The sequence below is a fragment of the Neltuma alba genome, unplaced genomic scaffold (genome assembly GCF_004799145.2).
Source record: "Neltuma alba isolate B1F8T4 unplaced genomic scaffold, ASM479914v2 tig00003408_pilon, whole genome shotgun sequence".
NCBI classification, from domain to species: domain Eukaryota; kingdom Viridiplantae; phylum Streptophyta; class Magnoliopsida; order Fabales; family Fabaceae; genus Neltuma; species Neltuma alba.
This window is the reverse complement of record NW_021633273.1, coordinates 128,121-143,062: the sequence shown is the minus strand read 5'-3', so window position 1 is coordinate 143,062 and position 14,942 is coordinate 128,121. Positions and strand designations below refer to the sequence as shown.

Genomic DNA, 14,942 nt, shown 5'->3' with positions numbered 1-14,942 from the left:
TTTTCTAACGTTTCCACCCGAAAGCATGTCTTTCTTTTATAAAATAGAGTAGATATCTTTCCACATATCACGTAAATTAAGGTTTTATAAATTAATTAACAATTCAAAGAGTTTTTTTTTTTTAATTTTTTGGTTATCTTCCACCCAATGAAAGGAAATGACGCACCTAAGATATCTACGGAGAATTGAACGTGCAATCTGAAGGGATGTTTTGTTTAGCGTCAGTTGTGCCTAATGACCTGACAATTTAAAAAACTATTTTTGATCAAAAGAGTTTTGCAGCCCTGTGACTAGATTTGATTTGATTTGAATTAGTGGGACTTAGTACGCCTTTCACAAACTGCTAATATTAGAAGCAAAATTATATATCATATATATTTATATATTAATATTAATAATAATTATATATGAATGGCTAGTTTTAGACCTTTGGTTCTTAGTCACTTCGTGAAATTCATTTTCAACTGTTAGATAAGTCAAATATAATTTTGAAGCTGACGTAGCTAGTAGAACAATATCTGACCCGTGGGCCCAAGAATTAGAAAATTAGGTCTGAGTGGCTCACATTAGGATTCATTTGATTTTTATTAACAACTAGAAAATACAAAATAGGCCCCCATGTAACTACAAAAGAAGCAGCAGCAGCAAATAGTCCCCTTCGTTTGCATGGAGGGACAATAAAGTTTAACAATATTAATGAAAATATCAGTATATAAAATGCAGAATTTGGCAAAGTAAAAACAAGTAGCACGATCACAATCTGCCTTGGAAAATTCAACTCACGTTGATTAGTAAGAATAGGGAGTTGCGCGCGCGCACGCGTGTTTTTATATATATATATATATATATATAAATATATATATCATTTTTTGTTAATAAAAATTTAAAACTGTGTGATCCTGTGATCTTTTGGATTAATTTTCATGGATAAGGATCATGCCAATTCTGAACCGCATTCAACACTTGTTTTATTTAAGAACTCTGGTAAGATATTGATAGTAATGATTAATTTATTAGGCATTATCAAATATTGCGTTATGCCAAATTTTGTAACTTTATATACTATCATAAGGTCTTATAATTAGGACTAGAGGTAGTATCTTTTATTTACATGACAAAATTGATTGGACCTAAAATCTATCAGAAATTGTTCAAAACATCTTACCATTTTAAAAAAAAAATCTGAATTTGGTGTAATTTTGTTCATTTTTGTTTCATATTATTTAATGCCCTATATATCAACTTTATATATCTCCTTTTTAATATAAAAAATGCATCTGCTTCTCTTTTTTTAAAAACTTCCTTTCAAGAAAGTAACGTCATTGAAGATCTAAGAATTCCTCTTGAAGTGAGCGAGAGCCATATATCAGCATCACTTCTACAACCTAGTACTATAAAATGATAATTATCAAGAGCAGGAATCATTACTTCTCCAAATAGGAAGAGAGAAAGGTTAGTAAGCATTCTGTTTTTCACTTTTGACCTTCGAATGAAAAGAACCGTAAGCTCGGAAGTGTGCTACAATGGAAGTTAAAGATAATGCCATTCAAAATATATTTTTTTTATTTATCATGTAAACTTGCTACATTTCTCCGAAGACATTGAGAAAATGGTAAAAATACTTCCACAAAGGTCAAAAGGATTACAATTTCAAATCAGGCGGTTACTATATTATGAACATGTTGGATGATTGAAACCCCATTAGGAATTCCACAGAAGTTCCTCAGCAAAGCCTCAGAAGCCGCAAAATATCCTAAGAATTCGAGTGTTCCCTTTGAGCCAAAGTAAGTCAAAAATAACAAATTAAAGAACGCCAAGATCAAAAAAGCATGCAGAGAAGAAGAGAAGTGTTGAAGAGGTAATGTAAAACCACGTTCTTGACGGAACGACCTGCGTTAATGAAAATGACAGTTAGAACCTCGTCCGCTCATGGATATCCAGAAAGACTCAATCTCCGAACAAGTGTTATATATCTAGAAACAAATCCATCTTTTCGGACTAGTCCCCCAGATTGATATTGGTAGTATAGCTTAGGAGCTCCGAGCCACAGAGCAAACTCAGAAGCCGCGCATATAGTTTCTTCTAATTCTGTTTCTTATGCCCATTAAAATGCTCTCAAAAATTCAGTAATAGTATTATGTCTTACTAGAGATTAAAAAAAAAAAAAAAAAGACGTTTGGTGAAATTTATCCCTAGTGTTGGAAGGGAGCCTTTTCGATCAAGTGGCAAGAGACAAAATACAATATTTGAAGGCATACGCTGTGTCTAAAGGCTTCGGAAAGTGAAAAAAAGATGAGACAAACAAGGTGGCTCTTACCATTTTGTGCAGATGTTGCTGCAGGAAGAGATGGAAATTTTGTAGCTGCAAACCCATGAATTACACCAACAAATGGGTTAGACATAATAAAAGAGTTAAAGACGTATCTACTTTTTATTTGGCCATGGAAGAAGGGTATATACATGCGTCATCCATTGCAGCAGAGAAAGTGATACTCCTTCGATCTTAAATATAAGACCCTTTCATAGTGTAAATTACATTACGAAAGGGGTCTTATATTTAAGACCAGGGGAGTATATGATAAAACAATAGGTGTAGAAATTGATATATGATAGGACAATAGGTGTATGACATACTTGTATTGCATAAAGAGGCAACCACATGTGATGCTGAAGGCCATGGAGCTACAATGTTGTCATTAAGGTCACAAATGAATCCAATCCCCGAAGTACCATCAATCTCTGCATCTGAAGGCAAGCTTGGCAAAAGGCAACCAGATTCTAGATGAAATAAAATAATTGATCCACATTAGACGCTACAAACACCAAGTTAAAAGAAATGTCTATAAAAACTTCATATATAAACTTAGTTCAATGCTGTATATCCACTCACAATATCTAAGCTAGAACTGAAACAAGTGTGCAGCTGTTTCATTGCAATAGATATTACAATTAGCTTACGGCATGTCACATATTTGACCCCAACGAAATGGATCTGGGATCCGTTGGTAAAATTAATAATAATAAGACGGAAATTGATCAGGAAAACATGATGAGAAGGCGGTGCTAGGATATACTAGACTTTGTTATCATTTCAGTGACATGCTGAGAAATAAAATATCTATTAACAAAAATTTCTTGCTATAAATGATACCTCGAGGTGTTACTGATCCATCCAAGAGAAAATCGAACGAGTCATTAACGGTAAATTGCAGAAAAGGACAGATATCAGTGACGGTATTTACAGAAGGGGTAGCACAACTGTCTGCATTACAATGGAAATATAAAAATGCTAACCTTGAAGAGAAAAGTCCTTTAGGCTTATATGACAAAGTTTATATATATTGGTGGAGACGCCAGCTTTCTGCAACTTCTTGCCAAGTGATGCAGCACATTTCAAGGCTTGGAGGTTGGTTATGAAACTCTGGTTTTGCATGTATGACACCTGACTCTTGACGGTTTTGCAGCAAACTGTTCGGTTCCTTATTACATTTCCACATGCCTCCCCAACCTTGGTTATGTTGGGAAAGACCAGAGGACAGACTGACCAAAATAACATTGAACATCAACAAGTCAGATGTTGTCTTTATGTCCCAATAAAATGGCCGGAGTTGTAAATAATAAACCGAAATCTATAAGGCATAATCTTTTGTTTTTCATTCCTTTTCGTTTCTCACCTTTATTAAGGTTGCAATTTGAAAGTCCTCTAAAAAGACCATTTGCAACAGCAGGGTCAAGCTTACTAGCCAGCCAATGAAGGACAATATGCTTGCAGTCATTGATCCTAGCCATCTGCTCAGGCAAGTTTTTATCCCCATCTATATTTGACATATCATTTAAGGCAATTTTTTTAGCAGCGTAATTTATGGCATTTTGGCAAACTTGGTCACAACACTCATGTAAAGGATCAATATCTCTACAAGCAGTTAGTAGTCTTGAAGTGTCTACTATACTCTCAAATTCATCAACAGCTACAATGGGACAAGATGCTTCAATGAGATTTGCTGGATGGACTGAACATGTGTTTTTCAAGTCCTCATCCGCTCCTTGACTGGCCAGAATCTTCTGAATATCTGAGAGGCAGTGGCTAGCATGAGTTATGTTCAAAGCCAGCTGCCCGGAGTATTTACCTGACAGCCCAATAAGTGTCCGCAGCATGGCATTATATTGAGGACAACATACTACATTTGCCAAATATTTAGCAAAAGAATTGAAACAATCAGTGGCAGTTGTGCTCAATATGTGTCCCGCATCTGAGAAATTTAACGAACATAGACCTGGAAAGCAAAATGGTATTTCAGGTCATCTCAGAAGTTGTTCCAGGTACAAAATGAAATAGCTTGTCCAGTGAAAATAACATGTTTTCATAATTCAAAACCAACCAAAACCCCCCTGGGGGACGCCAAAGGCCTTCTCTCTTTCTTAGTGTGTCAAAGCGTTGTTAGTAAATGTGCCAAAATTCATATCATATGGTCTCACACAAAAGTTGAAAAATAAGAAGTAAATCGCACCTGATAATTTTGGCAGAGTATAATTTGTGAATGGTTTCAGTGGGGAAGGAGCTAGAAGAGGAAGAAGGGGTTGAGACTCTATGCTTGGTGAGATATCAGGAGGCAGCACATCAACCTTAGTTGTGACAGAAGAGGAAACTTTTGCACCACTTGATGAAGAGCACTGAGACGCGTGAATACCTGTACGTAGGTAGATTTCAGTTTAATCAACTCATTTTCAGAAATATGCTCTCACTGATATCAAGTTTGTGATAATTTGCAATAAAAAAGACAACGTTATGCAGCATGTGTATCCGAATGACACAGAGAGCTGCAAATGAGTTATATAGTATTTTGATCAACATCGGAAAGTTTTGATCTATAAATTAGTAGACCCTTTTTGCACCATAATCTCTAAAGTGAACTTAAAGAATTTTCCATATCTTCGAGTTTTTGGTTATGACTGCAGGTTGCTCATGAAACTCAACAATGCGCACAAGATAGCTAAAATATCTTGGAAAATTCGGTGAAGCTCGCCGTTTTTCACCACGGTTCGTATCAAAGATGATGACACCAATCAAACTTCAATCATAAATTGTTGTACTTCGATATTTATACCTTCAAAGCTCGTTGTAAACAATGTTTTCTTGCCCAAAATAAAGAACCTGCAGTTTCAGCTTCTTTTTTCTCCAGGATAAACGCCAAGACAGCTTCCTCAGATTTGAAAAATATAGAATTTATTATACTGAATTAACCTCAAACAATAATCCTTATATTCATCACAATTCCTTGGTTCATCAGAATGCCATTGCGCTTGACTTACTCATCTAATACGAATTTCAGGAAAGCATGTGCTAGTTTTATCGGTGAACGAAACAAATCTCAAAGATGGATGCACTGTACAAATAATACCAAATTAGATTCCAAAAAGATTGAAACTTGTAGTGTTAATTTATAATTTGAATGAATCCGAAACGAAAACAAAGAGTAATGAGTGGAGACTTACACAAGAGAAGAAGCAGAGTAATGTGTAAGACATGAGTGCGAGAGAGAGCTCCCTTCATATTTGCAGCTTGACAAAGAATGCCATAAAAAGCATTTAGATAATTAGCGTACCCTTTGCAGCACTCCACTCACCTCGGACTTCAGAGTCTTCGCTCTTCTTCATTCAGACATGGGCGAGAGGAGGGAACGAGGGAGAGGGACATGCTACAATATCTCGGGGGGTGATCACGTGAAAGCCACGTGACTCATTCCATGCATGTGGAGAAGGCACGTGAGAGGTTGCTTGGTTGGTTAGTCATGTGTGAGCGCGGATGCTGGCATGGACACACCTGTGCCTTTTAACTCGTTCGATGATTTTTATAGGATGGATCAACGGCTGGGTGCTACCCGATAACGTAACGGGCAGCTTTTCTGAATATCTAAGAACACACACACACACACATATGAAACTTTGACCTCTCGAGATATTAATTATTCTATTATGTATTAACATATCGTATGACGAACGCATTATTATAAAATGTTACTCCTCCGGTCCTTAATATAAGACCCATTTAACTAATTTGATTATATTAAGGAAGTTAAGTAAATTAGTTAATTATAAGAAAAGTGACACATTTTTCCTAAAACACCATAATCATCTTTCTTAATACCCCTCTCCCTTTTCTACTTGATTATGGTTAAGGGAGTATCCATAGAGGTAATTTAGAGAAAATTAAAAAATATGAGAAATGGGTCTTATATTTAGGACCAAAACCAACTTAAGAATGGGGTCCTATATTAAGGACCAGAGGAGTATTTATTATATACTTTGAGACGATTATTTATATCTTAAATTAAATCTAACCATAGGGGGATAGATCTCTCCCAGGAAAGGTCTATTTAAAAAAATGGATAGAATAAGTTAAATGTCATAGTACAGAACTAAAGATATCCTGTAGCCCTTTTCACCACCGCTGTACGGTAAAGACTGAAGAACATAAAACTGAAAGTTGAAGTGAAGAATATTTGCGTGTAATGAATAATGATAGAGATAATTTAGTTATCCGCAAAATTTTTGGGGAAAAGGTCGTCCCCAAATTGACTTCATTAAAGGAATATGACTTACATGAAGAATATTACGACTAAGTGCTTTTAAACTCATATTATACATTGTGACAAGACTTGGCATTTCAATAGATGACTTCATACGTAAATATTTACCCTTGATTTGGATGGAAAAAACAGATAAAAAAATACTACGAGAAAAAAAAATCCTAAAATCCTAAAATTTCTATTTCTACTATTTCTTAGAGTTTTCTTTCTTCTCTATTTTCTTCTTATTTTTCTCTCCATCCAAATTAAGCCTTGAGCATGTACAATTGCAATTAATAGATTCTGTCAGCCTCTCTTTCGGATGTGGAGTCTGGATGCAGCCAAGGCGTTCGCTGAAATACATCATTCTTCACTAGTTTCGTGGCTATCTTGACACGCGTTCAAATTACAGGATGATAATGTAGTAATGAACCTTTACGAATTAGAGTTGTGGTAGGCGCGCATCCAGTCTCTCAAGTTGGTCTTTTGATGCGTCAGGATTATTCTCTGCTAGGACTAGGATATTACCGGGGAGGAGGGGTTGGCCTTGAAAATCATAGGTAGAGATTACTCTTTACCACGACATGGGAGCCCACATAATGCCACATGCGATATGCAGTTCTACAAGGGCTTATACATACAGTTCCCATTATCCAATGGGGGCACAATGGTATATCAGCAAGAATGGGTGATCTAGAATCAAGATGCCGACTGTTTACAGTCCTAAAAAACATTAAAATGTGTCCCAAAAAATGCTCTCTCCCTCAAAGGAGATATATTCATAATTATTGAAAATTTATTCTCTCACATTTTACAATTCAAGAAGTGTAGACTTGAGTAGAGCCTCTGACAATCCCATCAGTGACTTCACTGCTGAATGAGGTTCCTTATAACATAAGGAAGAATGCCTCCGTGATTGAAGTAAGCAAGTTCCACCTGAAAATATGATAATGTTAATGGCATCAAATCAAGTGGAAATTCTACGGCAACCAGCAGGCTTTTGAAACGCACATAAATAGTTCAACAAAAGGCAAATCCTGACAGGTGCTACATCTGAGTCCGAAACAATGATTCTTGGAAGAGAGAGCATGAAATGAAATCTTAAATTTACCTCAGTGTCAAAGCGTACTGTGCAGGTGAAAGATTTTCCAGAATCAGTCATGACAGTGACATCTTGGCCGGGCCTTATGTCACTAATTTTACTTGGGAGATCAATTGTGTATCGTTCATGACCAGTCAGTCCAAGTGTGTCAGCATCCTCGCCAGCTTTGAAGCAAAGAGGAATAATGCCCATTCCTACCAAATTACTACGATGAATTCTCTCGAAACTTTTAGCAATCACTGCTTTGACTCCCTGTCGGGATTATTAAAATCGTTAGTACATGTTAAGGAACCAAAAAATGTAGAAAACACAACTCCATGGTAGGTTCACAGTATATAGTGACTAACCAATAGCATCGGACCCTTGGCAGCCCAATCTCTTGAACTTCCACTACCATATTCAGCACCAGCCAGCACAATGGTGTCCTGCCCCGCAGCTTTGTATTTCTGACATAAAACAATCCTAGCAGATTAGAAAATTGACGGTGCTGTAATAACAACACAATAGTAAGATTATACCCTAGACCATGCCCTAAAAGGTTGAGACCCTGCCAATCCCGAAAGTAATGGTTCATGTGTTCTTACCAAGAAAGAGAACTTTAAATTGATAGCAACACAAAAGGTTGCTATAATCAGTTTAAATAAAAAAGGCTTGACAGTTGATAAATGCAACCCAAAAAAAAATACTAGCAAAACTAATGTAGACTGTCCATCAAGGAAAAGATTAATCTGTCATAGAATATGTCTGCTAGATAATTCGAAAAGCATAATAAGATAATTTCACACCCAAAAAAAAAAAAAACTATAGAACACGTCATGCTTTGCTCCTAGAAAATGTCAAATGCCATAATAAAACAATATTCCATATTTATCCCAGAAAAATGCCACGTTTGGGTGGACCATAACTCACCATTGCTGCATCAAATACAGAAAGTTTCTCCCCCGACGGAATGTGAATGGTTTTGGGGCCAACGTCTCCCTTCAAGAGCTTGTTAACAAGACGGATGTTAGCAAAAGTTCCCCTTGCCATTATTTCATCATTGCCCGACGACTTCCATAAGAATTGAAGTCCTTGCGGTCCACTCCACGTTCAAGCAAATATTTTGCAGCAGGACTGTCCTTATGAATGCTTCCAGCTGGAGAAATGTGATCAGTAGTGATACTGTCACCAAAATTCAGCAGGCAATACGCATCCTTCACACCATGAGCTCCAGGAGGATCCATGGTCATGCCCTTAAAGTATGGAGGTTCATGAATATATGTTGAGTTGGGGTCCCATGAGTAAAGGGTCTCCACAGGAACTTGTAGTTGATTCCACATAGGATTGCCCTTGGTAATAGCCTCATAGGTACTTCGGAACATGTTAGGCAACACGCTAGATTGGACAGCCTAGATATCAAGTCATCCAAATTAAATATGTCATGCACACCTATGAAGCTTCAGATTATTTAATACAAGGATAAGCTAGACATCATTTACCTCAACAATTTCTTCAGTGGATGGCCAAATATCCCTCAAGAAGACACTCTTACCATCCTTCCCTGTCCCAATTGGCTCCTTTTCAAAATCAATGTCAACCTGGAAAGTCAACGAAAAGATATCTAATGAAGGTCCCATCATGTAGAAACTGAAATGTTACCTTGATTAATTTCAATGTTGTATAAAATTCAAATTAACATGCACCCTATCAAATGAAATAAAGGTTTTTAATAAAGCTTGTAGATACTCTCGTTGTAACATTAGTACATAATAAGAGGTTCCAGGACAATGAAAATATAATTATTTGACTTCAAAAACGATACCTTTCATTCCATTTACTATTAATTTTGCAGAGACACCCATCACTCTAGTCTCGAGTGAATCTCACACCTTCAAATGGAAACCCCCACTAAAACGAGCCAACATATTCTGTATCTTTCTCTGGAATTGATAAGAAACGGAAAGGATCCTAACTCATTCACTCCATAGTTCCAGGTTCAAACCGAAGTCTAAGGACTTGATACCTTTCTTAAGATGACTAAGGTGATTAGATGACCTGATTTTTAATAAACACTAAAAACAATACGCACGGCCATAACAACAAAACTAGACGTGCATACCGTGCCAGCAAGAGCATATGCAACAACTAGAGGAGGTGAGGCAAGATAGTTAGCTCTGGTTAAGGGATGCACACGACCCTCAAAATTACGGTTTCCAGATAGCACAGCAGCTGCTACAATGTCTGCAAAAGACCGCATGAGGATTGCATGAGGAAGGTATATATGAAGCAGAATAGTCTATGAAATAGGAGTGTATCTGGAAGTTGTAACAATAAGATTTTAATATAACCATTTTCCGAAATGGCAGCAGAAACAGATTCATCCAAATCCCCTGAATTGCCGATACATGTTGTGCAGCCAAATCCAACGATATTGAAACCCTGCTCATTTAGAAATTTCTGCAGTCCACTGCCAAAAAAATCCAAATTTAGTGAATATTTCATTCAACTTGTGCAGATAGAAAGTAACACCATCACAATGCAGATTATGATATTATAACGACTCATGAGTAAAATATAATACCTTTGAAGCAGATACTTTGTAACCACTCCAGAGCCTGGAGCAAGACTTGTTTTTACCCAAGGTTTGACCTGGCAAAGAAAGTCAAAACAGCTGCCATTAAAATCTAAAAAAGCTATAGCATAACATTATACATAATCATCCACATCAAGTAAGGACATCAGGTAGCAAAGCATTAAAATATTGTAGAGCCCAACCTGCAAACCAAGCTCATAAGCCTTTTTCGCGACAAGTCCAGCCCCAAGCATAACACTTGGGTTTGATGTGTTAGTACAGCTTGTGATTGCAGCAATGACAACACTTCCATGCTTGAGCTCTGCTGGCTGGCCGTGAAATTGAAATTTTGCAACTTTACCTTGGGCATCTTTTGGAATAGCAAAACCCTGAATTAAAGTAAAACAACCAAGTTATTTGATATTTTCTATTTATCACGGAACATTAATTGCAACATGAATGACTTTACTACAGCAAATTAAAATAGAAGTAGGGTGAGAGAAGGATCATATGCCGATATAGAATCCCAGATGCCATTCAGTTCGCACTAAAGGATATGGAGGCATTTACTCACAAGCTAATGCCGTACATACAAGTAACAGAATAGACTCCATAGAATATACTAGAATAGGCTCAATGCATCTACATGGAGCCCAAGTTAAGCTACCTTGTTCATGACTTGTGAATAGTACAGCTTTTTAAAACTTCTACAAATCTATAATATACCAATATTGATATTGATACTATAATTGAAGACCTTAATTCTAAAGCACAAATTTGCAACAATAGGGCATAAGTGACAACGATGACAAAACTGAAGTGGTTTTTGCGCTATTACTGTAACACACCATCACTAACCTTAAACCCAACTTTGTTATCAAGACAAGCATGCCAATCAGCCTTCATTTCTCTCAAAAGCACCCGATCATGAGGCCTGAAAATGTTCAGCCAATATAAATCAATCACAGAATAATGATATTAGATAGAAATCGAGAGGGAAAAATTCAAAAAGGATGCATAAGTTACCTCTTCGGTCCCGAGATACAGGGCTCAACATCAGCAAGGTTTAGCTCAAGATAGGATGAATAAGCTCTTTCTTGTTGAGGCTGAATTGAAGAAAAGCATGTTAACATGCGATGCCTCAAATATATATGCACACTTCTAAGAAAAGATGAAGAATTTAGATGGAGACCAGAACAGAGGATATTCTAGTAACGTTACCTCATTATAGTCAACAAACATTTTGTTTGCCCTGAGATATGCCTCTATCATGGCCACCTATATTTAAGCAAAAATGAAGGTCAATAAATGTCATAAGCATTTCACATCCTATGCAAAAATAAACAAGTTGACAAAAAGTTATAGTGCTCAGTACTCACAGTCTCGTCACTTCTTCCAGTTAACTTGAGGTATTGTAAAGTAACATGATCTACAGGGAAGAAACCCATGGTGGCACCATACTCAGGAGACATGTTAGCAATAGTGGCCCTGTCAGCTAATGATAGCTCTCCCATGCCATCCCCTATGAAACAAAAATCAAGAGCGCTCTAATTAGCTGGGACAAACAAAAATACGTTAAAAAATAAAGATAATTAAAATCAACAATATGCCTTATGATAACTTAATTACCATAAAATTCAACAAATTTCCCAACAACGCCATGCTTCCTCAGCATTTGGGTAACAGTTAAAACCAAATCAGTTGCTGTAACACCATTGCGCAGTCTCCCAGATAACTTGAATCCAACAACACCAGGCAAAACCATACTCATAGGCTGTCAATATTACAAGCACATGGCATTAGTGCAATCACAATAGCTAGATTACTCCATATGTACATCTCAAGAAAAAGCAAATGGACACCCAGTTCAAAAAGGTTAAATATTCCATGCACACAAGATCAGATATTATTTACCTGACCAAGCATTGCTGCCTCTGCTTCGATGCCTCCAACACCCCAACCAGCCACCCCAAGCCCGTCTATCATAGTAGTGTGGGAATCAGTACCAACCACACTGTCAGGATAGAGTAAGCCGTCATGGTTAAAAACAACACGTCCAAGGTACTCAAGATTCACCTGGAAACCAAAGATGTTACAAGCTCACATTATCAACAAATGGAAGCAGTGTCTTAAATCCAATTGAGTCATTTAGTTTATCTGCTTCTAAATGTACCTGATGTACAATACCAGAACCAGGAGGAACAACAAGCATGTTGTGGAAAGCATTTGACCCCCATTTAAGAAATGCAAATCTTTCCTTGTTTCTTTGGAACTCAAGCTCCATATTGGCCTGCACTGCATTCTCTGACCTTGTTACATCCACTTGAACTGAGTGATCGATAACAAGATCAACAGGTACCTGCCACCAAATATTTCCAAAAATTACTAGTAGTTATAAGAAACACAATACATAGAAAATTTATGCGGAAAATCAAAACATGAAACCAGAGCAGGCAAATATATTTGCAAATTATGATCCTACACATCATGTATGACCATCTTACTCTATATAAGTCTCGAAACTCTTTGCTGTTACGAGTAAACAAGGTGAAAAAGATTACATGATTGACATCTCTATCAAAGAAAACTGCAGAAGCAGAGCTAACTTTACCAAATATAGCATAAGACGCTCCAAGATGTACGTTTAGAAATTTGAAACCTTTTGCGTACCATCAGTAAATAATAGATGAAAAGCACATGCATGTGATAACTAAAATGTTTACCAGAGGATTTATCTTGTTAGAATCGCTGCCAAGCTTGTTCATTGCATCACGCATACAAGCCAGGTCAACAACGGCCGGCACTCCTGTAAAGTCCTGGGGAAGAGAGGTTACAAGGAGGATTACTCACTACTTGCAATCACCCAGATAGAAATAATAAATCACACTCTGTACAAAAGTCGATGCAGAACCTGCAGGAGAACACGAGCAGGCTTGAAAGGAATTTCAACTTGCTTAGCAGAACTATTTTCCCAGTCAATTATCTTCTCAATATCTTCTTTCTTCACTTGGAAATTGTCGCAATTACGAATGGCAGATTCGAGGAGAATTCGGATGGAATAAGGTAACCTATCTGCAATGCACACATTAAGATGATAGCATTAGTAATTGAACTAGCTGAAGGTGAAAGAAAAATCTGCTACACTGGAGATGAAGAGAACAGTACTTCGTTAGACAAGTAACGTACTGAAATGAGAGGATCAATTTTTTTATATTCCAACCGATATTCTGGTGCATTGAGAAAATTTGCATTTAAAAAATCAAATGGCGAGAAGGAATCGCGGCAAGTGAAAATAGTGAATTACCAATTCTAGGATCGTTCAGAGAAGGAAGGCTGTAGAACTTTCCGAACTCGCCACCCCCGGCCTTAGGGAGACTCGTCAAGTTCCCCTTGAAAGGATTTTCACCAGCTGGAATGCCATAAGAACAATCAATACAAAAACTTCAACGGCCGATACTTGACAATTAGTAAGTTGATATCAAGTCAAAGGAAAACGTAAAATTTATGTTTAAAAGCATGCAAGGTTCCAGGTTTCAAGATACCAAAGTAGGATTTATGTTATTACCAAAAAATGGTAAGATTTATGTTTAGCAAGGTGAAAATCATAGTGGAGATATAGCATCTCCGCTGCCCCAGTAGAACAAGAAAAATATCCACCGGATTACAGAATGAAAGAAAAGTCCAAAATTCTCGGAGTGAAGGGAACGCACCCATGGAAGCGATCTTGCGCTGAAACTGTTCAATCATAGGAGCAACGGCTCTGATCTGAGCCCTTAGACTGACCGGAGACCTCCAGTCGACGCCGTGGCTCCACCGGGGAGCGAAGCTGCGAAATGATCGGGGCGTGGAAAAGAAGCTGAGAGATCGGTGGCCAGCCAAAGGAGGTCTGGCAGGAGGATGTGCGAGGGTTCTAGGAAGAGAGGGGTACAAAAGCTTAGTTCTGGCAGCTCTGAGGAGTGAAGAAGCTGAGGAAGAGGACGGCACATACATGGTGACGATCACGCATCCAAAGACAGGATGAGCTTAGTCAGGATCAGGATGGATGCAGCGAGGGAAGGGGATTGGTGTGGAAAGGAGGAATGGAGCAACTCTAATGGCTTGTGGCCTCTTCTGCAACTATAAAAGGGGAAGCCAAGTTTAGGGGCGTGTGGCGAGCAGCTGTGAACTAGGGCTCCGTGCCTTGTTCGACAATTCCACTGTGGTTTCGGCATATATTATTATTTTTATTTTTTATTAAAAAAAGCCTAAAATTATAAAATTTAAAGTAAATAAAGAAAAACAAACGAGGAAGAAGGACATCAATTCTCCGTGCTTTGTCTTGGACTCCGCAAATGCTCCTGGCCAATCAGCTTTTACTTAGTGTTTTTACTGAGTTTTTATTATTTTGGACAGGTTGCAGTATTGAATTTCTAATTCTAATTCAAGTCAAACCTCCCACTTTTTGGACTGAATCATTGGCAATGACAAAGAATAACGAGAACATGACTTGTTTGGAATTGCAAGGCGTGAGGAAAAGGAAAATTGAGTATGAAGGTATGATTATAGTTGAGGATGCTGAGAGGTTTACAACCCCTGAATTTGGTTTTCTCCCTCTGGATAATACATTTATTGCTCTTAGTATGCCAGTAATGTGGCTTTAAAGGGTTAAAAAAAGATATGGCTTTAAAGGGGGCACACAATAATGGGGATGAAGTAGCGTAGCAGGAGATCTGATGCCCCCTTG

The 14,942-nt window shown here is 37.5% G+C and overlaps 2 protein-coding genes across 3 annotated transcripts; both read right to left on the bottom strand.

Moving 5' to 3' along the window:
* Positions 1–1,667: 1,667 nt before the first annotated feature.
* On the bottom strand, positions 1,668–5,588 carry LOC114741497 (uncharacterized GPI-anchored protein At1g61900-like). 2 transcript variants are annotated; one of them, XM_028929776.1, is made up of 8 exons: positions 5,494–5,588; positions 4,509–4,688; positions 3,675–4,274; positions 3,295–3,540; positions 3,152–3,163; positions 2,635–2,778; positions 2,318–2,362; positions 1,668–1,890 (listed from the first exon to the last, which is right to left on the bottom strand). In XM_028929776.1, exons 1-8 carry the CDS (start codon positions 5,549–5,551, stop codon positions 1,820–1,822), a joined length of 1,356 nt encoding a protein of 451 aa, XP_028785609.1. In that variant the 5' UTR covers positions 5,552–5,588; the 3' UTR covers positions 1,668–1,819. The 2 variants fall into 2 exon arrangements, with proteins under 2 accessions (XP_028785609.1, XP_028785610.1); XM_028929777.1 differs by lacking the exon at positions 3,152–3,163.
* Positions 5,589–7,107: 1,519 nt separating this feature from the next.
* LOC114741495 (aconitate hydratase, cytoplasmic-like) lies at positions 7,108–14,395 on the bottom strand. The gene is given in 21 exon segments (XM_028929773.1): positions 7,108–7,502; positions 7,678–7,920; positions 8,016–8,114; positions 8,578–8,714; positions 8,717–9,056; positions 9,147–9,245; positions 9,767–9,888; positions 9,996–10,114; positions 10,229–10,296; positions 10,423–10,608; positions 11,078–11,153; positions 11,246–11,325; positions 11,441–11,497; positions 11,599–11,741; positions 11,849–11,993; positions 12,134–12,295; positions 12,393–12,578; positions 12,943–13,035; positions 13,131–13,291; positions 13,524–13,628; positions 13,930–14,395. Coding segments are annotated over 21 exon segments (2,970 nt in total). The 5' UTR covers positions 14,210–14,395; the 3' UTR covers positions 7,108–7,433.
* Positions 14,396–14,942: the final 547 nt, after the last annotated feature.

Bases quoted from the DNA above. Each gene is read 5' to 3' on its own strand.
- LOC114741497 (XM_028929776.1), bottom strand. From the start codon at position 5,551: ATGAAGGGAGCTCTCTCTCGCACTCATGTCTTACACATTACTCTGCTT. The intron at 3,541-3,674 runs GTGAGAAACGAA...TATTTTGGTCAG, and splicing joins AAATTGCAACCTTAATAAAG to TCTGTCCTCTGGTCTTTCCC. The intron at 2,363-2,634 runs GTATGTCATACA...ATGGGTTTGCAG, and splicing joins TGCCTCTTTATGCAATACAA to CTACAAAATTTCCATCTCTT.